The sequence below is a fragment of the Narcine bancroftii genome, chromosome 9 (genome assembly GCF_036971445.1).
Source record: "Narcine bancroftii isolate sNarBan1 chromosome 9, sNarBan1.hap1, whole genome shotgun sequence".
NCBI lineage: Eukaryota > Metazoa > Chordata > Chondrichthyes > Torpediniformes > Narcinidae > Narcine > Narcine bancroftii.
The window spans coordinates 93,879,335-93,905,523 of NC_091477.1; the positions used below are offsets into that span (position 1 = coordinate 93,879,335).

Sequence of the window (26,189 nt, forward strand, 5' to 3'; positions counted from 1 at the left end):
GGGTAAGTGACGGTATTTTACAGCAATGTTATATTTAAAGACTTACATAAGTTTTTTTTTAATTTTGAGGAAAAGAAAATTGTGGCATGTATGTTCAATGATGATGTGGTGGTTTTACTATAATCAGGTACTCCTCTACCGAGGATAGAGTTGTGTTCTGACGAACCCATCGTAAGTCAAAAAAGATATACCTTGTATAACACCGACAGCTTTCACAGACCAGTTTCACTCCATAAACCTTTTTTTGAGGCTTACTGGTGAAAGCCTTCAGGTGGTCACATAAATATTTTTGCCAGATCAGCAAAATGTGGTTTTTTTTCAAATCATGTTCAGGCTGAAGAATGTGCGAATGGTTTGTCAAAAATTCAAGTAATTATAGATGATGGTTTGCTGAAACAAATTGTTGATGTATAAAAAGGGGGTGTATCCCCCCCACCTTTTTTCTTTCTTTGATGGATGAAGAGGCTTTGTACAGGGAAGATTTGTTGTTTTACAGAAAAGTTTTTTCCCCCCCAGGGGTTGGGGGATGTGTTTGTTAGTTTCTGACGACTGTTTTCGTGGTTTGACCATGACCCGTAAAATGGAGGGTAGTGATGCTAGTATCTCTAGCTTTCGGGGGAGGGAGGGGTGTTTTTTTATATTTTTTTCTAATTACTTTTTATAATGTGTTTATTTTGAATAATTTTGATTATTTTGGATTGAAGACATCGACACCTGGGACCAAATTAACTTGGGGGAATCCTTCTTCGATATGAGTGATCAATATGAATTTTTAAAAATGTTTAAAGATAATGAACAAAGCAGTTAAGATTTTGAGTTTTAATATTAACAGGATTAACAGGAACAAAAAGAAAGAAGATTTTATTTCATAATAAGAAATTGGGAGAAGATATTGCCTTTTTACAAGAGTCCCATTTAACTTAAAATGAACATTTGAAATTGAAAAGAGATTGAGTAGGTCAGGTAGTTTTCTCTACATTTAACGCTAAAGCTAGAGGGGTAGCAGTTTTATTTAAGAAAAAATTACCACTTAAAATCCAAAGTGTAATTACAGATCCGGTGAAAAGATATCTAATGGTAAATTGTTAGATATTTTCTGAGGAGTGGACTTCGTTACAACATATGCACACCTAATATAGATGATCAGAAATTTATACAAAATACTTTTTTGAATTTAGTAGATGTACATGAAAATGTTTTAGTAGGTGGTGATTTTAATTTTTGTTTGGTACCTTTGTTGGAGAACTATAGTTAAATCAATAGCGGCTAAAATATTGTTTTACTTAATGAAAGGTTTTAACTTAATTGATATTTGGAGAAGAATGCATCCTAAAGATAGGGATTATTCTTTTTATTCTAATAGATTTGACACATATTCTAGAATTGATTTTTTTTTTGCTTTTGGCTCAAAATCAATCAAAAGTTTTAAATGTTGATTATAAAGCACGAATATTATCTGATCATTCTCCATTGTTGATTGAAATGAAATTTGCTGAAAAAGAACACTCAGTGTATAGATGGAGATTAAATTCTTTATTATTGAAGAGGGTAGATTTTTGTCTTTTTACAAGACAACATATAGAATTGTTTTGTGATATTAATTTACATTCAACACAAGATATGTTTATTATTTGGGATGTGTTGAAAACTTATTTAAGAGGACAAATTATAAGTTGCACTTCAAAATTTAAAAAGGAGTATATGAAGGATATAGATAAATTAGAAAAGGAAATAACAATATTGGAAAAAGAAATTCAAATATTCAGGCTCAATGTGCATGTCTTGCTCTAAGGAATAAAGGGCTGGCCATCTTCTGGCAACTTGCACTTCTGTTGGCAATCTCTGCAACTGCTGGAATCTTAAGCAAAAAGCTGTTGGAGGGACTCAGAGAGTCTGGTAGCATCAATGGAGAGAAATGTTCAGTCAATGGTTTGCATCATGGCTTTTTCAAGAATAAGGTGGGAAAGAGAAATAGCAAACATAAAATTAGCCTTTTTGATCCTTGTTATCTCCCATTCCCACCCCTTTCTTGAAAGGTTCAACATCTGAAATGGTGACTATACATTTCTCTGCATGGATGCTGCCTGGCTGGCTGAATCCCTCCAGTTTATCTTTGTTAAATAAGATATGAAGTGGTCTCAATCCAGGTTGAATATCCCTTGTCTGAAAATCCAAAATGTTCCAAAATCCAAAACTTTTTGAACACCGACATAATGCCACAAGTGGAAAATTTCACAGCTGACCTCATTTGTCCATGTGAGGCTCTGTTGGCTCCAGTTTGTTACCAATCATCAATACCGCCAGACCCACGTGCTTTACTCACTGCCATCCAGCAGAATTTCTAGTGTTTGGTGCTGCATTTATCTTCTTTTGTAAGCAGAGACCATTTTATTGATGTACAAAACATTATTTTCATGTGAAATCTGAAATTTATCTCCACCAAAAATGCCATGTTTGAGTGTAGCATGACCAGCAACATTATCGCATTGAAAAAAATAAAATATACATTATCTTTTCTTCTGTCTTGGTGTACTGTGTTGATTTAATTTACAATTACTGTTTGCTACAGTGTACTGTAACCTTTTGATCAAAACACAGCATCATAGGTGGAGACTGAAAGCCTATCATCGTTTGTTGTTTAACAGCTGATACAGGTTTTCTGATGGTGCTACTGTGCTGCTTAGTTACCATAAACACATTATTCCAAAATTCAAAAATATCCCAATCTGAAACACTTCTGGTCCCATGCATTTTGGATAAGGGGTATTCGACATGTACTGTATCAGGCACAGGTATAGCCCATATTCCAGATTTTGGAGCTAGCAATCACCCAAGACCTTTCCAGCTTCACCTCGAGCTCCAAAATGGAGGAAGCTCACATAACTGCAATTATAAAACATCAGGTAGAAACATCCACCCAACATGGTCAACATCCCAATGGATTTCTCTGAGTGTAGCTGCATCAAGCTGGGCATAGATTCTGAGTATGCAAACAGTATCAGAATCCATCAATACTTGGGCTAAATACTTTGTGTTTGACTAATCCATACTATCGTTGGCAGCAAGGTTGGCATAGGGGTTAGCGCAATGCCTTTACAGCGCCAGGGGTACCGGGGTTCAAATCCCACATGGTCTGTAAGGAGTTTGCACATTCTCTGCGTGAGTTTTCTCCCACCATTTAAAATGTACCAGAGGTGTAAGTTTATTGGGCCGAAATGGCTTGTTACCATGCTGTATGTCTAAATTTTTTTTAATGTGTCTGTTACACTTCATCCAGAGAACTCCCTTTATTTGAAATTAATTAGGCTGTTGTCCCTGTGGGAAAAGGAGATGGTGGATCTAGTGTAGTGATTATAAATTCCTCATAGCCAAAAACCAACCAAAAACTTGTTTTGTTGGTGGTTAGAAGACCCACCTAATCAGATCTTTCACACATATTGGCATACCCCAATCAGTGCAAATTGGCAACATCACCTCCTTGCGAGGCATTCACACAAGGACACCTCGAGGCCATGTGCTTAGTTCCCTGCTCTATTCCCTCTATACCTACTATTGAATAATTTTTGAAATTTCAGCTCTAAACACCATCTAAAAATTCACTGACAACAACATGTTGTGGCTGAAAAACTGGAAACAATGAATCAGAATATAGAATGGAGATTGAGAATCTGGTTGGGTGGAGTAATGGAGGATTAAAACCATGTACCCAGATGCTTTTTGCTTATGTGGAACTGACGACACTGGGTCCACACGCAGGTCACCTTACTTTCAGAACTAGCAGATGTAATTAAACTCAGCCATGGGGACTTATCTGAAGATACACTTTGAAATGGAATTCCACTGTGAGGCCCAGGGAAAGCAGTTGTCAAATGCAACACTCTGAAATTGACGAATTGGTCACAACCTGTCTTGCTCGAGAAGTTTTAATAAGTCTTTGTATCTACGAGATAAACCAGGAAGTTATAACATCCTGGTTCCATAATAATTAATCTTCTAAATTGTAGAATGTAATGTTCAGTTTTGATTTTGACTGACAAATATTAGAAGGAGTAGGCGCATGATTAATTGTTTTTGGGGTATATAAGCCTGTGGTCCTGCTGCTGAAGGACACCCCTTGTCAAGAAGGAAGAACAGCCAGAGTCCGAGCAACGTCCCGGTCGGGGGAGGTGGAGAAGCTGCTACCAGCGCCCTGACAACCTACTACAAGTGTGCAGTCGTTGCCTCGCTTTGGCAGTTGGGACCAGTCCAAGCGTTGATAAGTATAGTTGGGAAGGGCTTGCATATTGTAGTGTGAAATCAGCTTTTGAATTAGTAATAAACATTTGTATAAACTGAACTGCTCTCGGTGTGTGTGTCTATTTTCTTTCGGTAGCTCAAACACTGTGACCAATCTAAAATGAACAAAATGAGAGGTATAAGTTTACCCAAGACAGGTGGCACCAGAACAATTTTGCTCTCAACATCAGTAAGACCAAAGTGCTTATTGTGGATTTTAGGATGGCTTCATTGGTGGGACTGCATTGGAGATGTTTTGTGCTTTCAGTTCCTGAGCATCCACATATTGGAGAACTTCTGAATTCAGGATATCAAAGCAACCAAGAAGAAGGCACAACAATCACTCTACTTTCTTAGGAATTTGAGGAGATTTGGCATATTATGAAATACTCCATCAAACTTTTACGGGTGTAATATGGAAAGTATACTGACTGATTGCATCACAGCCTGTTTTGTAAACATGAATGCCCAGAATGCAGAAAGTGGTATATTTTGCAAAGTCTATAAGGGGCACCATTGGCCTGTCCATAAAAGTCAGGAGGCTTCATCAAGAAGTCAATCAACATCATAAAGGACCCCCTTCATCATGACCATGTTCTCTTCTTCCCCTGAAGTCCAGCATCTCCAAGTTTAAGAACAATTTTCTTTCTAATAGTTATCAGGTTCTTGAATCTACCCTCACTTCTCTTACCTGAACATTTCTCCAGGACCACCAAGGATCTGTCAGCACTACTGAAGCAGCACATTTTTTTTGCACAACTACAACTGTGAATATTTGTCTATTATCTTTGATTCTGACTTGTGGACTGTTAAGTTAATTTACGATTACTGTTTGTTCATGTGCTTTACTATGTTGCTGCAGCAAGCAGATGACAAACTCTCATCACCCTTGTGATGGCTGTGCTGGAAGTGAACATAGTGCCCATTTCCTCAGAGAATGAATTTTTGCCAAGAAGATCAGAAATGACCAGCAGGGTATTGGTTGAGATTCAACCTGAACCTTTCCCGGGGAGACACACACAGTTATGCTATCCTCCTATTTTTTTCCAATTCTGATGAAGGATTCTTGATCTGAGACACTGTTTTTCTCCCCAATCTAAAGTGCTTACTGCTTCTAGCATTTTATGTTTTCATTTCAGTTTCTCTTACTAAAATAAAAATTTGTGGGGCTTATTATAGATAGGGGAATGATTTGCTCGAGCTGTGAATCACAATCTTGAAATAACATAATGTTCATTTGTGACTCGGAAGATTCTTTGTCACCAACAGTTGCCAATCTGTGAAATTCTACCCGAGGGCCTCATTTATTTAGTATATTCAGCAGAGTTGATTGAATCAAATATTACAGAGCTGATGCAGGAAAGCGGCCCTCGACATTAACAGAGACTTAAGAATGGACTAAACTACTGACTCCAGGTTCTGTTTCCTACGCTATGTTGTACTCATGCACCCCTCCACAAGATGACAAGATGACAAAAGAATACAGACTTCATTGTCAGAGGTTATTTCCTGCCTTTCTTAGTTTGGGAAACACAGCCAGTTAACAATTGTTTTTTTTTAATAAAAGATAGAATTTGTGTGGATTTACCATTCTGAAGAATGTCAGAGGTTCAACATTGGTCAGTTACACACTAAATGACCAGAATTTGAAATCTGTTTCCTTATGAGAGTTTAGACAGTACACAAGCAGTGTGGAATTAAAGAGGCAGGACTTGCAAAGCCCCTCATTGATACATCCTGTTTTTTAGCTTGTTCTTGGATTGCCTTTAGATCAGTGGTTCTCAACCTTTTTATTTCCACTCACATCCCACTTTAAGTAATCCCTATGCCATTGGTGCTCTGTGATTAGTAAGGGATTGCTTAAGGTGGTATGTGGGCGGGAAGGGAAGGTTGAGATTCACTGCTCTGGACCCAATTGTTACTGAAATATTTGGCTTGAGGAAAAATTGTCAATGGCCCATTTATTTTGGAGTTATGAAACAATGCACATAACAAGTCAATTAGGTACGATTATAACAGTGGTTTCCAAACTTTTTCTTTCCACTTTAAGCAATCCCTTACTAATCAGAGAGCACCGATGGCATAGGGATTACTTAAAGTGGGATGTGAGTGGAAATAAAAAGGTTGAGAACCATTGACTTAAACTGCAGGAGTTCTGCGGAACTTATTGGGGGTCTAGGAGGTAAAACATCGGAACAGGAATGGCTCCCTCATTCCGGTCCTGACCTTTTTACACAGCATGCATGCCGGGAAAATGGCGATCACTGTGGAACTCAGCGGCTGTGTCAAGGGCCACGAAAGAAGCAACAGCCCCCGCTCAATTGCCTTTTATTCGTTGCCGGTTTAAATGTTATTGCTCGATGGGAATGGCAATAAAAACCCTGCTGATGCACTCCTCTCGCTATTTTGGCTCGGCGAGGGAGCTCTCCTCGAACATGACGTTGCCCAACTTCCACAGCGGGGAAACTCTGCGGATTCCGGGAAAACACGGGAGATGGCGCAACTGCACGGCCGCCCCGGTCAACAGGACAACGGCCCTAGTTTTCGCCTCAACTCCTATTGGCTACCTCCCGCCCACCCCAACCTGCGCGTCACAAAAAGTCGGGCCTGCGGTGACGTCACGGGCACAGAACGCGCCGACGGAGAAACAAGTTCCGGGCTCCGCTCTTTCCGCAAAGGGAAGTGAGGAGGCAGGAATTCCCCTCAGCGGTTTCGAAATCTCCCAACCCCCCCCACAGGCAAGTGTTAGTTTTTTGGGAAGCATAATTAGGAGCAGTTTTATAATCTACAGGCGTCGCTCCCTATCGAATTTTTTTTTTATCTTTGGTCGCCAGTTTAGGCTTTTTTTTCTCCCCCCCCCTTCGGCTTTCGATTGCGGAGCGCGCTGCGACATAGCACGTTTCTCTGGGCGGAGTTCGGCTCCGTGGTGCGCATGCGCCGGAGCGCATGCATTTTCCATTTTATCTCCTGCCGTGTGAGACGAAATGGCGGCGCCGAGTGAGGGCATCCTGATCGGGGACAAGGTTTACTCGGCCGTCTTCCTCACCATCGACAACTCGCTGATCCCTGAAGAGAAGCTGTCGCCCACCCCGTCCATGCAGGACGGCCTGGACTTGGAGGTGGAGACCGACCTGCGGATCCTGGGCTGCGAGCTCATCCAGTCGGCCGGCATCTTGCTGCGCTTGCCCCAGGTTGGTGCCGGGCCTCGGGGAGGGCGCTCTGGGCCGCACCCACCCCCTTCCCCCCCCTCCCCCTCCTAATACCCCGTCCTTCTCTCCCCGCAGGTGGCCATGGCGACGGCGCAGGTCCTCTTCCAGCGGTTTTTCTTCTCCAAGTCCTTCGTCAAGCACAGTTTCGAGGTGAGTGGCCGTGAGACCCGCGGCCTCCTCCCGTTCGGCCGGAAACTCCCGAGCCGCCCATATCCCGGACGCTTTGTACGGTTACCTAATGAACTCGATGACGTTCACGTCTCCACAACGTTTCATCTTTTTTAAAACTAAACTCGAAATGTCTGCCTTTCCTTGTGTGGTGTTAAGAAGGTTATTTAACTCGATGGGGGTCGAGTGACCACATTTCATCTTGGCCCTTTCTGTGAAATACTTCGTCCTTGGGTTTTTTTTTAAAATGTCCCTTTGGCAAAAACAAACTGCACTATGTGAGACTCGGCTTTGAGGCCTACTTGTGAAAGTTGAGTCATTCTTGAGTGACGAACTTGTGTTAGTAATAGGCTTGAAGAACAGGGTCAAAGAATTGCTCTTTAAATTAATAACGTCTGTTATACCATTTGGGGTTTTTTTTCAGTTCTAAATAGGTCGTCCCAAAGTCGATCCCAATACTCAGTGTGATTACTTTTCAGATTGTCGCCATGGCTTGTATCAATCTTGCGTCAAAAATCGAAGAAGCACCCCGTCGAGTGAGAGATGTGATAAATGTATTCCACCATTTGCGTCAGCTGAGAGGCAAAAGGTAAGCCTCTTTCTTCAGCTCCAGTAACGTTGCAAATGATTCCTTAACATATGCAAACTTTCAGAAGTCTTTTCGGTTGCACTGGATCTCGGTTAGCTGAATGGGGAATATAATGAGTTGTACAGACCCATTTCGTCTAAAATTCACTCCCTCCCTATCCTGCACTGATTTAGCGTTACAACATAAAACTTGAGTACATGGACCCATTTATTGGGGGGGGGGGGGAAATGGGACAAGGAATCCCATTTGTGATGGGAATTCGTGATGGAATATGCTCTAGGGTTAGCTGATATGGTTGTGACTAAACTTCTTATTAATGCTAACTGTCTAAATGTGCCAGTGAACAGTGTTATATGGTGCAAGTGGTCTAACAAAAATATACTCCAGGGTGAGTCACTTTTAAGAACAAAGTTATGAATTTGAAATTGGTAGCATTTTGCAATTGAATCAGGGTGAATTTTCTTTGAATTAGTTTGGGAATAAAATTTTAAACTTGCTAAAAACTAGTTAGCTTTATGACTTAATCTATTTATTTTTTTTCTTCGTGCTGCTTTCTAAATGTATAGCTATAAGATATAAATAATTTAGCAAGAATTTTTAGCTTATTTCATAGCAATGTCACTTTTTACTATTGCTATTAGTATTTTTGTTTACTCCTTGGCATATTACAATGAGGGGTAAATGTGCTTCTGGCACTAAGCAGGAGATTTGCTGTTAGAGGGAGACTGGATTTCCTTCTGTTAACTGCACTCACTCCAGTTGTATAACTTAATAATACTTAGTCTAAAATATGTGCTCTCAATTTTCACATTGAACAAAGGAGTTGTGAGCGTTGTCTCTTGGAACTCGACCCTTGAAATTTGCTTGTATAGTTCTCACTAAAATTTATAAATTTATGGTATATTGTGGAAAGTCAAGTAGTTGCAAGTTTTACAAAAACCTCAAGAGATTTAGATACTCACTAAGTTGTGCATCACTTGTGATGTAACATTGTGATGCTGTTCCCATGTTGGAAGAGGCCCATGTGTATAGCTTAAAGCAACGCAAACCCAAATGGGTGCAACATTATATTGACTTTAATACTGCTCTGGATACAAAATACACTTGCAAATGGATCAGGAAATTCCAAATATCACCTGACTTTCTAAAGTGTGAATTGCTATGTAAGAAATTGATGTTGCATTTTTTGTGTAAATTACTATATTTTTACACTATTTGATTGTTTAAAATTTAATTCCACGCTTCACTTTTCAAAGTAGTGTATAAAGATGATTCAATGCGACAAATTACTCCTTGGCTTTTGGGGGAGGGGATGCAATCTCTTCAGACTTAATCAACAGAACATTATAATTAACACCTAGTGGGGATGACAAGACGTAGTGGAATAACAAAAACTTGTTGATTTTACTGATTGCATTAAGAATGTATTTATTAAAATGTAATTAATTATTATTACTTCAAAAGACTAAGATTAGTGCACGAAACAATTGGTTGATTCAAACTGCACCAGATTAGATGCATGTCATCATGTAAAATTGCTCTTGGGTCTCTTACGATGATCGTTTTTACTATTGTGCATTAAGTTAAAATGCAATATTGACTTTTATTCTTTTTTCCCTTGCAACCAACCTAACAGCGACCAACTACATTTACCAAAGACTGGGTGATGTGGAATGGTACGTAAAGATGAAGCTGTCGACACGACAACAGTGAAAATAAGAAGTACTGTTTGATCCCGATGGCGAACCAGTGCTCTTTGAACGGGTCACTGGAATCGGGGCTTTGGAAGGTTGGGCACAGAACTATTAAAACCAAGGAACTCCTGTACTTGATTCTCAGCTTTTTGTCTTTGCTGTCCAGGTGGTACCATCACATTTTTGCCTTGGTTTTAGTTGTCTACTCTGAAAGACAAAAGTTAACACACTCAAAACTCAAAGTAAAATGAATCCATCTTTTCCTATTATATTAGGGATCCTGTAAGTTTGAACCAAAGTGCTAATGGAGATCATAAAAATGTATTTAAACAAATGTATTTGTTTAAATATATTTTTATCTTCCAAAAGTTTTGAAAACAAGGGAAGAATTTTTGTAATAATGTACTAGCTTGCACTTCCATAAACCAATTTGACTTTACGGTTACAATAATTTAAAATATAGGAGTAGCTATTTAGAATGGGAGACAGGAATTCATTTAAAGAATGGCAATGTTTATCTTTGAAGAAAAAAAATGTAGGTGCCTTGCCTTAAGATGTTAGATATGGTCTGATTTTAAAGTTCCTGAAAATAATTAGGTCCAGAATTGTAGCAGCTTGCCTTATAAGCCAAACAGCACACTGGCCTTTGTGGCAAATGTTTAAGAAAGAGAAGCTTTGTAACACTGATTGTTCTTGATGAGTTTATTATATGCATTTTACAATGTAAGCTTGCACAACAACAAGGTTGCATCTGGGATACTGCAGTTTTGGTTTAGATAATTAAATAGTAATATTAGAGGCTAATTCTTGAGATGAATGGGTCCTTTTGAGATGTCAGATGGATTTTATTTCTTTGAATTTGGTTTGAGAGGAAAACTTATTGAAGTATACAAGATTCTAATGAAGCATGTCAGGGTTGATGTTAAGTTGTTTCTGCCAGTGGAATATACTGATTAAGGGGACATGGTATCACAGCCAGGTCGTTAGTAAGTGGTAATAAATAGGGGGGAGAAAGCATTATCGGGAAGAGGAGTTGAGCCCAGCAGAGATGAGACATGAGAGTGTTGAATGGCAGATCAGGTTTTGTTCCTGCTTCAGGACATCAGCTGTGATACCTGCTGCTTGGATGAAATGTGAAACTGCCAGACTTTTGGTTCAGGTAATTGGTCCAGAATTTATTGGAAGAACAGACAGTTCTAACGGTACATTGAGAACATTATCAGTTATTTAATGGTTCCAAACCATTGCTAGTTTTATTAGTTTCTGTCCATGTAGTATCCTCCACTAATTAATGTCACAGGTATCAAATTCTGTATGTTAATTTCACTCAAAAAGGTGCTGTTTACACACCTTTTCAAACACTTCATGGTAATTCATATGCATGTGAATTGTTTTGGTAAGTTGTAGGATATATTTGTGCTATAACTGCAGCATTGTTACAAATGGTTTTGTTGTATGTCAATTCTGTAGTTGTATTTGAAATTCAGCACAAAGCAGGGGAGGGCACAAATTGAAATAAGATGGAATGCAATTCTGCAGAGTTGCATTCTGTTTTAGATGTATTAATTTGAGCCTTAGTGACCTGTTTGTGCTGGATGAGTGATATATTCAATATTTAAAATTATTTTCAATTGATGGCAGACATGTTATAATTATACTTGGAATGTCTTGAATTACATTTATGGTGTCCTTTCCGTCCAACTATAACTCCTGAATGATTTGATGGCTTGTTTTGTGATTATCCTTTTTAATTGCATTTCTAATAGAATTTTAGTATCTTAAATACTCGTTCCTGAAGAATAATCTTTATTAGTAAATAAATCCTAAATGTAGTCATTGAAGGTTAATACCAACTTTTCACATCATCCCTGCAGAGTTCAGACAGGCAAGCTTACATTTAATATGCAATCCGCTCCAGAAACTGGAAATTTGGGGATGTATGTTGGGGAGAACAAGCCAATAAGTGTGTATGTTGGCTTTGGAATAGAAAACATTTACAAGATCAGAGTTAAGTTGAATACATTTCTGAATAGGATCACAATCAGGCCCATGGCAAAATTGGAATAATACAATGGATTTGGCAAAATCTAAAGTCCCACACATTCATTGCACCAGTTGCTTTTTGAGGGATTTAATAGCATAAAGTTTACTGCTGGATTGTTTAAAACCTAATACAGTCCTTTTCACAAAATTCTTGACTAGAAAGTAGAGCAATAATGGGACTTGATATTCTGTTGTCTTATGGGATACAAGATGGCTTGATAATCATGAGATAAACATGAGAAATAATTTCACATGGGCTGATACGTAGTGAATTTATTTAAGTGATACAACTGCTACTGTACAGGATTCAAGGGCTCAGAAAACAGTTTGTATTTGTCATAGTTATTTGCAGTAAGGCTAAGGAGCAAAGATACAGCTGTCTGGGAGGTGCCCCAACTGAATCATCAAATAGATTGGAAGAATTCTGACAGATAAAGTTTGCATGCAAAGCTAATGCTTTTCAGGGAGCATAGCGCAGAATATGGTTTATTAGATGAATGAAATTTATTTTTATCTTAATTTTTAGTCCATGCATTGCTTTCAACATTCATGGCAACTGGTTTGTTTTCATTTGCTGCCATCCATCAAAATAACAACTTTTGCTGGTGGATGATCCCATTGTTTGATAAACCTCTGGTTCTTTGATGATGCAGATACCCTTTAGTCCAGAAAATGAGTTTTAGATTGTTGGTTCTTTTATGATCCAGTTTTTTTTGTTTGGTGCATTAATTGGGTCTATAATTTACCTAGGCAGATATATATTTTTTAGATCCAGTAAAAAAGAAAATAACTTACAATATTTTGAGTTTTGTGTATCTATATATGTGTGTATATTACATAGGAAAAAAAATTGTATATAAAGCAAAAGTCTAATGATCTAACCCCTCCATTGTGAATTTATGATTAAACATAAATATTCCATTAATGCATGAAAGAGGATGACCAAACCATAAAATAATCTTGTTCTGAAAATAATCAAGGAAAGGGCCCCATAAAATTTAAAAGTTAAATTTCATTACATTAGTAGAGGATCTTTTTCCCCCCCTAGAGTCAAGTATGCTTCAGATATCAATGAGTGTGTAGGAGGGAGAGCATCCTTCCATCTAGCTCATCTTTCAATAAGGACAAATTTAAATCAGTTGACTTGCTCCAAATAGGGAAAGAAAAGGATTAAAAGAGAAAATAACTGATCTGATTCAATTGGGGGAGCAGCTTAGCAATAGAAATCTACGATCATCTCGAATTTTTTGGAAATAAAATACATTTCCAACCCTCTAGTTTTTAAACATTCAGTAACTACAATACTTTTCAGAGTACAGAAGGACTGCCATCATTGGATTTGATGATTATTGGTGCACTTCAGCTATTTGAATTTCTAAACTCTGAAAATAAAAAAGAAAGTGATTTTGCCCACTTTTTGAAATCAAAAGAAATTGTCAAAATAAAACAAGTAAATATGAAATTGATTGAGATTGCTTTTAATGAAACTTTTCATAAACTAGTGTCTAATTGTTTAGAATTGGATGCCATTATCTTGACCATCACTCATCGTCGCTCTAGTTATCAGGTGAGTGTGCGTTCGGTACTTTAATATTAGATAATGATTTTGCAGGTTTTAAGCATATTCAAAAGTTATTTTGCAGATATGAGTGCTTTGAAACATAATATCTAATGTTAGGATAATACTAATCCAAAATAGATACAGTTGGAAAGGATTAAAGATCATTTTTATTACTTGCAGGAAGTTGTGGAGGTATATAATACACAAGTGTGTGGATTGACTTGGTAAATTTTTCTCTCAAATGGTGCCCATTGTGTTATGAAGAACAATCCATAAATTCATGTAAACCAGAATATTTTCAGATGTTGGTGTCTGGTGCAGTACACAAGTGCTGGAGAAACTCAGCAAGTCATGCAGCGTCCATAGAAAGTAAATAGGTAGTAATGTTTCAAACCTGAGCCCTTTCGGAAAAAAAGGGCTTGGGCCAGAAAAGTCCATTACCTTTTACTTTCTTTGAATGTTGTATGACCTGCTGAGTTTTTCTGGTACTTTTTGTGTACTGAATTCCTTAATGTGTGAAGTGGTAAGAAAATGTTCAGTTTGCTAAAATGGGTAGGGGTTTATTAGAGTTGCACACATTTTCCAGGGAGCAGGTGCTTGTGATGCGAAGTCGTACCTTTAAGTTTCCATTGATCTATTTCCCCTGTTGCATTTCCTGAGTGCTCTTCTACATCATCTCTTAAATCTAAATCTTTTACAAGTTTTTTTAGGGTCTATGTAACTCTTGGCTCAATTTTTTTTGAGGGGGAGATCTAAAGATTTTGTATACTATGGTGATGTTTTTGTTGATTTCTCTATACTAATTGTCTATTCCTAATGGATTTGGTGACCTTTACACCATTGAATTATGGATGTCATTAAAGCACTGATCAGTTTATTGCATGAAGCTTTCTTGCATATACCAGCAAATGGATTTTGGAGCTCGAGTTCATTTAAATTTAGATGTATAGCACGGTAACAGGTCATTTTGGCCCACGAGTCTGTGCTTCCCAATTTGCACTCAATTAACCTACACAGGGAAACCCCACACAGACATGGCAAGAATATTACCAACGTCTTATAGACTATTCAAGTCTAAATTGCTGGTGCTGTAAAGATGTTGCGCCAACTGCTGCCTGCAAAACTAAAGCACTGACCATTCATTTTTCATACACATGATTGTGCAGTCATAAAGATGTAGAAAGGAATATAGGAAATTGCATTGTGTAATTTGAAAGGGGAAAGAAATTTAAAGTATTTTTGTTCCTGAATTATTGTTCTACACATTGTTGTGGAATGTATTGGATAATTGGGTCCTTGTGATACAAGAAAAGTAAAGATTACATTGGAGTAGAAACACAAGAGGATTGCTGTGCTTATTTATGAATTGTAACATATTTGTGCTCTATTTGAATAAGTTACACAAATATTTTTGTCACTGCCATCGGGATAGCCTGGTGGTTCACTGCTTTGTCCTGGGCAATTGTGCTTTGTTTCAGTAACCAGTGAACTAAGTCATTGCACTGAAATAAATACTTGAAGGTGGTTTGAATTGGTTTAAAGGGTAATCAAGATGGCAGGACTGGCATGAAGAAAGGCTAGATAGATTAGGGTTATGTTCATTGGAATTGAGGATGAGGACTAAACATATTAGTTGCAAGAAGAATGTTCCCGATGTTGAGGAAATCCAGAAGAAGGGATTGCAGTTTAAGGAAAAGAAATAAGCCAGCTTGGACTGCAATATGGGGAAACTTGTTGACTCTGTTCTGAACTTGTTGAACTCCCTATTGCAAAGTTGTTGAGGCCAGTTCATTAGATACAGTATTCCAAATGAATACTGTGAAAATGAGTGTAGCACTTTGGGTTAACAGGATCAGGGGGGAATAGAGAGAAACCTGGAGTGGGGTACTGAAGTTGTATGATCAGTCATGATTGTATTGAATGTTCTTGTCTACCCCTATACTTATTTTTTTGTGCATCTATAAATTAAATGGATATGTAAGGCAAGTGTGGCTCAGGGATGTAGGTTTTGTATCGATCATACTATATTTCGTTTGGATTTTTGGTCTTCCTCCTTAGAACTGAGAACCTGGTTATAGCTGCTTTCAATTTTAATACTGGAAATAGTTTACATTTCAGGCTATTGTGAGAATATGCAAGTTCTATTTCAATATGTTATCATAAAATTTGCTTCAAGATGCCCCATCAGGGCTTTTTTGGCAGGTTTCTTGTACAAATCAGCCTTAAACATTTAGTTTTTCTAGAATTTGATCTGTAAATTGTAATGTAAAGAATAGTTAACATTAATGTGCTTGTCTTGAATTGAACTAAAATCTTAATGTAACTTTTTTTAAACAGGAATAACTAAATCCTTTATCCATTTTAACATTCTAATCTTCTTGGCTAGAGTTGACCCTAGTGTATTCCTCCCCACCACCCCCCCCCCCCCACCCCACCCCATCCCCTGTGACTGGTGGTAACTGCCAAACAAGTTATTTGACATTTTAATAATTTTCAATTTGAAATGGACAGCACAAGACCAAGGCTTTGGATGCAGTTACAGGAGTTTCTTCCAATGGTTGGTTGGAAGGGGAAGAAAGTTCCCTTTTAGAGAAGTAGAAGCCAATTTCAAAAGTTTGCTTTTTTAGATTTGCAAATAGTTTTGATTTTGTTTTTTAAACCAGGAGTCCAACACCACTGATACTTGATCAAAACTACATTAATACCAAAAACCAAGTGATCAAAGCAGAAAGACGAATCCTGAAAGAATTAGGATTCTGCGTTCATGTAAAGCATCCACACAAGGCAAGTTCTTTGATTGTTGCACTCAAATTAGTTAAAGCTGGAATTCAAATACAGATTTTTGTAAAGAACTTTCTTTGTCCCAACAGATAATTTTTATGTATCTTCAAGTTCTTGATTGTGAACGGAATCAAACTCTTGTCCAGACAGCGTGGTAAGTTGCTTCTTTAATTTATAATAGCCATGAAAACAGTATCAAAAATTAAAATTCTGCATTTTGCAGCTTAATTTTAAGCTTAAAATGACCTGACATTAATCTTTGTTGTATCCACACCAAAAATGGTGTTTCAGGCACTTTGCAACACAGCAATGTTTTGGATGTGCATTGCTTAATGCTGTAAATCCTTCAAGGATGTGGTACTGTTTCTTGTATACTGTTTTCATGGCTTGCTTGTTTGCTCTGGTAAAGGAGAACTCAATTAACTTTGTTCTTTTTTTTCTACTCTTTTTAATTAAAGGGTAGTCCATGATGGTAAGTCATAGAACTCAAAGAACTCTGCCCTCTGAACTCAGCTTCTCATCTACATGACCTCAGGAGGGCCTTTGATTGGCTGCCCCTTCAGCCAATCCAGTTCAAGCTCTTGTCCGAGACAGCTATTCGCTGCAATGGTCACAAAACATCTGGCAACATCATCTAGTTCTGGCGGGGTTATGAAGGATTTGTATTTGACTTGTGAAAATGGATGTTTAATAAGTGCACTTGCAGTAACATTTATCTAACGTTTCTAGTTGGCTAAGTTTTAGAATGTGATTTTTTTTTATATAGCATGTGGAAGGAAATTGCTTCCGTGAACTCTCAATATTTAGCTTTACTGTGCACGTGGGAAAAAAAATTGCAACATGCTTATAATAACTGATAATCTTAGATTTTTTTTTTTTTACAGACCAGATTCAAGCAACCCATGGTTAGACTTCCAATGCTAAGAATTTCTTGGATATTTCTATCAGTTTTGAATTAGGGCATGTAGTTTGAAGTAATTGTAGCTCAAGAAATCTGAAGATGAGATGGCTTTAATGATATGGGTGCCAAACTTGAATTGTAGGTGCACCATGAGCTGATGCTAACCTTTTACTTGCATAAGTGAAATAATTGTTTGTTCTAAATTCTTCATTCTTGTATGCAATTCTACAGCCAAAAGAGAGGAATTGGATAATTTCAAGATTTCTTTATTGTCATGTTATAATACAGAAAATGTAATATTACCTCATTTTCTTTTATCTGTCGTAAGACAGACAAAGAGTCGCCATTAATATTGCCCGGCACCTTTTACAATAAGAAAAAGAGAATCAAAAGAGAGTCCTTTGGATTTGCCTCCTGCAGACCTCTGTTCAATCCATTGGCATCCTGAGCTCCACATCCAAATCTCTACAACTAGGAAGCCTTTGGAAGGGAACACTTTTGGCCTCAGCACTCTCAAATCCTGGTTCAATGCACACAGGCTTTTGAAGTTTTTTTTAGCCCTGAAATAAATTAATCCATGCCCACTATATGATTGGGACCTGTACTTTCAGTGCAAAGTTGATTTCATCTTGTCAGATATGGATTCAATTTCCCTGTCTTTTTAATGTTAATGCATAAAATCCTGCAATGGTTACACTGAAAATAACTCCAATGTTAGATAGTTGATATTCCTAATGTTATAATTAAAGCAGTAATAAAAATCTGATGAGCTTTTTTTAAAAAAAAAAACAATGAAGAACCAGAACTATTGGTGTTTGAAGTTTATTTGGCTTGGACTGCATCAAATTGCAACTGCTGGAACTGTGAAATTAAGTGAAAATCTTCTCGTTGGAAGTATGATTTTTGTACCACAGATCAACAAACAGTATTCATTGGGCCAGAGTAGAACACTTGTTTTCAGCCATTGTCTGTATGTGTGTCTGTCTGTCTCTGTCTTGTATATGTTTAAAATACCAAACTGGTTTTTGGCTGTGGAAATGTGCTACATATTTTGGAGGGGGGTGGTATACATTTGATGTAATTACCCATTCCACTTCCATTCTATGTCTGCCACATAAAATTAAGGTCATGCGCCACATAATTTCCTTTCGGCCGATGTCTGACCGTGTATACGTCCGTGGTTCCATAAGGTTACAAAGCTATTGCGTTGCCAGGTGTTTAATGGTACAGTACATATGTAACCTATTATATGTCTTGATAGTCATAAGAAACTTGTGTTGCTGGCTTATGTATGTACTGTACTTTCTATTGTTATTTTAATGTGAATTTTCCCTACATAAAAATAAAAAAATTACCATAGAACAGTGTATGCTTCGTAGGCAGCAGCATCCAATCTCGTGTATAGAGCGTCTTTTGAGTATTGTAGTGTTGTCTGTTTAATTTTCTTTTGAAAATATTACAGGTCAATTCAGGTACACGGTATACAATATGGTGTTCACACAATGTCCAAATTGCATGACGTCCTAGTTCACAGAACGTACCATGGACGTTAAATGACACGTTAAAATTGACAATTGCATGAGAATATTTAAAATCAAGTGATCCCTTTCAGGATAGCTTTAGTATCTGCTACCTACCTTGGAGCTTGTGCTATTCAAATCATGACAAATTTCTCTGCATGTTTGGGGTGTCATTGATTTGGCTTCAGATTAGGTATATCAATATGATTTGTCCTTAATATAATATAACACTTTAGATTGTTTTGTTAAATGTGAAAACACTTCGTAAAAGTCAAAATTAAAATTAATCTAACTTCAATTTTTTTGTTGATATAAAATTTTTCTTAATACATTTTCCTGTATTGCAGAAGATTCTAGCTAAAAGTTTTATCACTCTTCAAATGGGAAAAACCTTTCGCATGAGCATGTTCCTGTGAATAGTTTTTTCAAACTATATGGGGTGGAACACTGGAACTGCTTCCACAAGCTTCACTACATGATGAAAATACTTTTGATCATCTTACCTTGTAATAAAATTGAGTTTTTAGTCAGAATAAATCTGAAATTATTTAATCAAATTCTCATATAGACAGTCTATGAACTGAAATGTACATTAGGCAGCTCAGTCATCATTTAAAGATTATTTAAATTGCAACCATTATGGAGCTGACATCATCCTTCCAGCCTGATGATAATTTCTTAACAAACACTTGGAGATTATCAAATAATTGTCGATAACATGTAATAGTCAACACTTCTCTCCATTTCTCTCCCCCCCCCCCCCCCCCACCAATCTTTGGTCCAAAAGTCAGGTGTTTTTGAATGTCCCATGTAAAAGTCGACCCCCACCCCCATTTTTGGCCCCACCCACCCATCTGAGTTCCCAATTATGGGTCCTCTTCCCCCAGCCACTGGCCTATCTAAACCCCTGGTTGACCTGATGCCCCAACTGTGGACTTAGCACCTGATCCCAGCCATCTGAGCTCCCGGCACCTTGATTGACGCAAGAATTTCATGAGGTAAAAAATATGACCTGTGTAAAAGTCACTTCCCCTTTTTCTGTGGGAGGGGGCTCAAAAATTGACAATTGCATGAGTATATATGGTATATTACTTTTCCTCTTGATTGTGAAAGCATGTATGGTTCACTAATGCCACAGACATTGGTGCTATTTGGTATGTTGACCAAGCAGACAATTTTGTTATGTGAAGGGCTGGTGAATATAGTGGCAAGTTGGGTCCTACTCATGAATGTCTTTGGGACATTTCATTGTCTTGTAATTGAGGTCAGAGGAGCAGACATTTTCTTTGGATAGTGGAGGGTTGTTGCAGGATCTGACTACATTTGTTATTTGCACATGATTAAGTACATACCTTGATAATTATTTCCCACTGAGGAAGTTAACCATATAGTTCTGAAAAGATAATCTCCTTGGCCTTTGGGGTACATTTTTGTGAATTAGATTCAAGTGATGTTGCAAACCTAATAAATTCTGGAAAGTGGGGTTATGTTTATTTGGATTGTTCTAGGAATCTAGGAGCTACAATTTTTTTAAGGAAATTTTTAGAATATATTTGTTCTGTCTGAAGGCGACAAAATAATTAGCTGGATGTTGTAAACATGTTAATCATAAATGTGAAATGGTTTATGTTCTGTAAATTTCATAAAGGCATTTTTTCATTTTTACAAAAGATTTGGGCAGTGTGGTTAGAGCAGTGGCTAATCAAATGTTACTACAGCGCCAATGATCTAGATTCAAATCCAGCACTCTGTAAGGCGTTTGTACATTCTCCCTGTGTTTTTGTAAGTTTCCTCTGGGTGCTCCAGTTTCTTCCCATATTCCAGGGATTAATGGGGGTTAAAAGGTTAATTGATCACATGGGTGTATTTGGGTGGCGTGGGCTAGAAAGGCCTAATTCCATGGTTTATCTTTAAATTATAAGTTGTCAGGTGGCATGATATTTCAATTAAAAACAAACTTGCAAATCTCTGGTGTGCTTACAATCTTCAACTTCTAATAGCATCATTTTTGTCTTTCAGGAACTACATGAATGATAGTCTCCGAACAAGTGTATTTGTTCGGTTTAAGCCAGAGACAATAGCCTGTGCTTGCATCTACCTTGCAGCTAGAGCTTTGCAAGTAAGTAAAGAAATGGCAAATAATATTTCCTTTTTAAGTAAATTTAATTTTCTGGTGTGGGAAAATGTACTTAATTAAGTAATGAATTAATTCAGCAATTGAAATTGTATGGCAGTATGATTTAAATGTGGCTACATTTTTAATTGTTGAACTTTAATTCTTTAAATTTACAGATTGTTTTGCCAAATCGCCCTCATTGGTTTGTGCTTTTTGGTGCAACAGAAGAGGAAATTCAAGATATCTGTATGACTACGTTAAAACTTTATACTCGAAAGAAGGTCAGTTCTACAAAAGTAGTCTTTAAACATTTTATTTATTTAGACATCGACATGCAGTTTGGCGCATGCCACGCAATTTTACTCCCAATATACCCCCAATTAACCTAAATGCCAGAATTTTTTAAACAGTGGGAGGAAACCAGATCCCCCAGAGAAAACCCATGCAGGCGTGGGGAGAACATACAAACTCCTTACAGCGCGGGATTCTAACTCCGGTCTGGTCCAGATCGCTGGCGCTGTAAAGGCATTGAACTAACCGCAACATCAACCCTATTTCTGTAGGACTGCTTGGCTTTGCCATTTGAATTTTTGATAGGATTCTGTAATGTTCTTTGGTAGCTTGATTTACACTGTAATATTTAAAGAGGCATTTTGTTTCAACAGCCAAACTATGAGCATGTGGAGAAGGAAGTAGAAAAAAGGAAAGTTGCACTACAAGAAGCTAAGTTGAAAGCTAAAGGATTGAATCCAGATGGAACTCCTGCCCTTTCCACTCTGGGAGGCTTTTCTCCAGGTTCTAAACCATGTAAGGATGTAAAATGAAATAATGTTGAACGTGTCGATTCAATTTGGACTAAAGACGATAAATATTGGAAGACAATTAGGAGGGTTGATAAATGACGTGGGGCATTTCTTCAAAACAAAAATTGTCTATTTGGGTTTTTTAAATCAATTCTGAAGATCTGAATTTTAAATTCATTTTTAAATCTGCAAAGTAACAGCTGGCTCTTAACTAATTCCTTGGATCTGCTGTGACACCTTTGAACTTAAACTTACCAGTTTTTCTCTAACGGAGTCTACTACTCCTTTACTGTTGGGGAATAGACTACACCACATATCCTTGTATATTTTTGCCTTTTCAATTGCATGGTTTTTGCTTAAACCAAAAAAAATGAAGAATGTGTCCATTTTGAAAATCAGTTTGTCATTGTGAAGATGATTTTATTTTGTCTTTAGGTTCACCCAGAGAAGTTAAAGCAGAAGACAAAACACCTGGAATTCAGAACCTTAAACCCAACAAGAAGGAACCAGAAGATCGCCCATTGAACTCTAATAAAAGTCCTTACAATGGGTTAGTTACTACATTTCAATGCTTTATAATTTACTTTTCCAGTTTTGTGCTTAGATTTTTAATTCTAATAGTAATGCTCTGTCACTTCCTCCTCTTTTGACCCCTCCCCCTCCAAAAGAGAAACTTGTATTTCTTACAGGAGTTGAGTCCTTTCTGAATCTTAACAGCCTTGAGATTTGTAGCCCAAGCTACTTTTGGTAAGGGTATACCTGTCAATTGTGTGCATGCTATTTGAACTTGATATAAAATTTTATACAGCTTCAAAAAGGACTTAACTACTGTCATGAAAGCGTCTTTAGCATTAAAGAGTGAGCTAGAACTTTGGCATCTGGTCGGTGGTTGTGGCAAATCCTTGGAATCTGGTCATCAGTGATGCCTTCAGATAAGTTTCAGTTTGAGCACCTGTCCATTCACCTTTTTCTTTCACTGGAGCAAATGTTAAACCATGTGACCATTGAGATTTCCAAATTGTCAGGTGGCAGGCTGCCAATTTTACTGCACCTTGCCTGATGATGGGTCTGTAGAATGTTTGGCAGTTGAATTTTTGTATTTCTAAAATATTGTATAATATCATTCAAAGATCTTATTCCCAAATTTTTAGGTTGAGGAAAGAAAATAAACAAATTCGAAACAGTCGGAGCATCAGTCGTTCTCGGTCTCGGTCTCGAACAAGATCAAGATCCCATTCTCCCCGAAGGCAGTGAGTGTTCATTTATTTGATTAGTGATTTTAAGAGATTATAAAATGGTCAAATTTTAGCATTTTGTGCTTTACATCATTGGGAAATACCTGACAAAATTTGAGAGGGCTGCACTCTGCTAATCAAGTGTCAATTTTGATGTTCATCCTCAAAGAAAAAGTTGCTTGGCAACCTGTTATACATATTGCTGAATTCAGACATATAAATTGGCTATAAAGAAATAATCCTTGTATTAAAAATGCTCTCTGCAGTTGGAGCAGTATCTGATATCTGAGCAAAGATCACTTTGTATTGGAGACCCTTTGTCAGAACTGGAAATAGCTAAAGTGTTAGTTTAAGGTTGCAGAAAAGTTGAAAGGATGGTTAAGGCCATACGATGTGAACCAGAATTAGTCAATTCAGCCCATCAACTCTGCTATTCAAATTGAATCTGATTTATTTTCCTTTCAAGCCCATTCTGCCTTCTCCCCATAACCTTTGAAACCCTTATTAATCAAGAACCTATTGAATCTGCTTTGAATATACCCAAGGATGGTCTCCACAGCCATATGTGGCATTGAATTCCACAAATTCACAACCGTCTGACTGAGGAAACTTCTCATCTTTGCCAAAAGGATATCCTTTTATTTTGAGGCTGTGCCCTCTCAATACTCTAGCATGGGGAAACATCATATCCTTGTCCATTTTGTCTCATCTTTACAATATACAGTGTGTTTTGACCAGATATTCCCCACCCGGCTTCTAAACTCCAGTAAGCACAGGCCCAGAAAAATCAAATACTAGCATAATGGGAATATCAGCAAATTGAGGCCAAAGTTGCAATGGGATTAAGATGAAGAGTCTATCTGTCTGATGGATTAATTGGTGTTGTTAGAGATGGAGAATACAAAAATTATTTGTTTATTTTTTAAATGAAGTGACATAGGAGATACAGTTATGCTGATAGCAGTACTTCCTGCCAGATCGCATTTTCTTTGCAGCATTTACCTTTGTGTTCTCATAACTAGTAATATTGAGAATGCATGAATGTCTGAGGGAGTGTGTGTATATATGTACATGAGTGTGTTTTTCTTCTTCCTTGGCACCTCCAACATAGTGGTTTAACTTCCCATTATAGGTGCTTCTCAACTTTCAATGGGGTTTCGTTCTGGCAAGCCCATCGTAAATCGAAAAAGAATACTGCACCTACCATTTTTTTATAATTAAATTTTGAATACCTTTATTCCACACTGAAAAAAACCATTAACATGCACTACTGAAAGCACCCTGGGCATGAATTAAAATTGAACTAAAATTAATTGCTGGATGGTGTGGATGCGAGAGAGTAGTGTACCGCATATCGCAAACTCATGAACAGATCAGAATTTGAAATTGGAAGTACAGATTCGAACCATTGTAACTTTAAAAATTGGTAATTCGGACTATTGTAAGTAGGGGAGCACCTGTGTTCTTAATCTTGCACATTTCTTTGTTTCCTTTAGTTACAACAGAAGAAGCAGATCTGGGACATACAGTTCTCGATCAAGGAGCAGGTCCCATAGTCGCAGTGTGTCCCCCCGCCGTCGCCACAATCATGTATCGCCACACAAGTCAAAGCCTCATCGTGAGGAAACAAAGATTTCTGTTAGACACAGTCACAAGAGGAAGAAATCGCACAGTAGATCGCGCACCCGTAGTAAATCCAGGGATCGGTGTGATCCCGTAAAGAAACGACGGCATGACAAAGAACATCATCAAGATAGACATGAGCGATCGCGGTCTTATGAAAGATCCCATAAGAGCAAACATCATAGCAGTAGTCATTCAAGCCACAGCAGACATCGTCGGTGAATTGGTTAAATTTAAAAATTACTGCCTAAATGTAATTATATTAAATGTGTCGTGTATTAACTTGTAAATTATGCTCTTTTATAAGGGGTTTGTTTAAAGGTGTTTTTGGTTTCTGTGGAGGTCGTTACTGGAGAAACAAAGGGAGAATTTGCACATTTTGAGAAATATAGAAATACTTTATTTGACATTGTACAGTTAACCATGGACAAATTTGTGTATGCTGAATTTTTCTCGATTCTACAGAATTTAAAGGGAGATTGCTGTAGAAATGTACCTTATTTTTATACAATGAAAATGGACACTGGTATATTTAAGAACAAGTTCATTTGTTAAAACTGTGGTGATTACTTTGTTAGACTCTTTTTAGTCTGCATGTGGTCATTTTTACAGAAATAAAAGCAAAGAAAAAGCTTGTCATGTTCAATAACTGGGAAAGACAAAATACTTATTCTTGCAAATGTAGTTTCATCTTCTATGAAATGAACTCCTTTATTCAAATTTCTGAAAGCTATAAAATTCCCCATTCACATCCTGCATATGTAATTTATTACACCAGTATAGGGTTTCCATTTAAATTTAGACATAGCAAGGTACCAGGCCTCTCTGCTCATGTCTCTGCAATTACACCCAATTGACTGACACCCTCGGTACATTTTGGACGATGGGAGGAAACTCATGCAGCCATACAAGCTCCTTACAGTGTGGAATTCGAACCCTTGTTGGTGCTGTAACTGTGATAGAGTTGTACTAAAAGCTTCACTTTGTATATCACTGGGATGCAAGCTACTTAGTGAATGGAGAAGGAGGGGTGAAGTCATGGGAAGTATTTGAAGTTTAGAATAGTTTTTGGGGTGTTGGAAAAAGTATTGTACTCTTTAACTTCTAAAAAGCAAGGTTAAAGTAAAACTCACTAGCTTTAGCACTTGAAGCCTTGTTTTTTATCATGTTGAAAGACTGCCCAAGAAAATCAAAAATTTTTCCCCAAAACAATTTTTTTTCAAAAGTTCTGCATTTCCCTCATGGTTCATATGAGGGGGTTGAGGAGGGTAGTAGTGTTTGTGAGCCAGGTCCTGAAATCAACATTTGAGAAGTTATGAAATTGGTTTTAGAGGGAAAACCTTTAATGTTTTGGAGGGATTGAAAGATGTTAATTCAACATTTTGAAAATGTAGAATTGGAAATGGCATATCTTAAATACCTTTTTTAAAACGTGCAATCTTAATTTTTTTTGTTATGTTCACATTGAATTGCATGCTTTCATTTTTTAGCCCCATTTTGTGCACAATTGTTCAAAGAGCCACTCGGGTTGAAATAAAAAATTCTTTGCATGTTGAGTTCAAAGCTTTCTGCAAAATATACAGCTTGGTCTATTTATCCTGCAGCAACACAACCGTGAGAATTTCGACTCCTATTCCTTTCATGTCAACTGTCTGACATTTTAAGTTTTCC

General features: G+C 37.5%; 1 protein-coding gene and 1 long non-coding RNA gene across 6 annotated transcripts in view; one reads left to right on the forward strand and one right to left on the reverse strand.

Moving 5' to 3' along the window:
- Positions 1 to 7,505, reverse strand: part of LOC138742456 (uncharacterized) — a 60,219-nt gene extending 52,714 nt beyond the window's left edge. The window contains exon 1 of the long non-coding RNA XR_011344191.1: positions 6,502 to 7,505. This is a non-coding gene — a long non-coding RNA (uncharacterized lncRNA). The remainder of the gene's footprint in view (positions 1 to 6,501) is intronic.
- On the forward strand, positions 6,885 to 25,182 carry ccnl1a (cyclin L1a). 5 transcript variants are annotated; one of them, XM_069896872.1, is made up of 11 exons: positions 6,898 to 7,466; positions 7,560 to 7,634; positions 8,132 to 8,241; positions 16,203 to 16,323; positions 16,410 to 16,474; positions 20,761 to 20,860; positions 21,034 to 21,138; positions 21,523 to 21,664; positions 22,096 to 22,210; positions 22,812 to 22,910; positions 24,392 to 25,182. In XM_069896872.1, exons 1-11 carry the CDS (start codon positions 7,260 to 7,262, stop codon positions 24,738 to 24,740), a joined length of 1,488 nt encoding a protein of 495 aa, XP_069752973.1. In that variant the 5' UTR covers positions 6,898 to 7,259; the 3' UTR covers positions 24,741 to 25,182. The 5 variants fall into 5 exon arrangements, with proteins under 5 accessions (XP_069752974.1, XP_069752977.1, XP_069752976.1 ...); XM_069896873.1 differs by lacking the exons at positions 20,761 to 20,860; positions 21,034 to 21,138; positions 21,523 to 21,664; ... (1 more) ...; positions 22,812 to 22,910; positions 24,392 to 25,182 and adding exons at positions 16,779 to 16,792; positions 17,205 to 18,583 and having other exon boundaries at positions 6,885 to 7,466; XM_069896876.1 differs by lacking the exons at positions 21,034 to 21,138; positions 21,523 to 21,664; positions 22,096 to 22,210; positions 22,812 to 22,910; positions 24,392 to 25,182 and adding an exon at positions 16,779 to 16,792 and having other exon boundaries at positions 6,886 to 7,466; positions 20,761 to 20,854.
- Positions 25,183 to 26,189: the final 1,007 nt, after the last annotated feature.

Bases quoted from the DNA above. Each gene is read 5' to 3' on its own strand.
- ccnl1a (XM_069896872.1), top strand. From the start codon at position 7,260: ATGGCGGCGCCGAGTGAGGGCATCCTGATCGGGGACAAGGTTTACTCG. The intron at 16,475-20,760 runs GTAAGTTGCTTC...TTTGTCTTTCAG, and splicing joins ACTCTTGTCCAGACAGCGTG to GAACTACATGAATGATAGTC. The intron at 20,861-21,033 runs GTAAGTAAAGAA...TTAAATTTACAG, and splicing joins TTGCAGCTAGAGCTTTGCAA to ATTGTTTTGCCAAATCGCCC.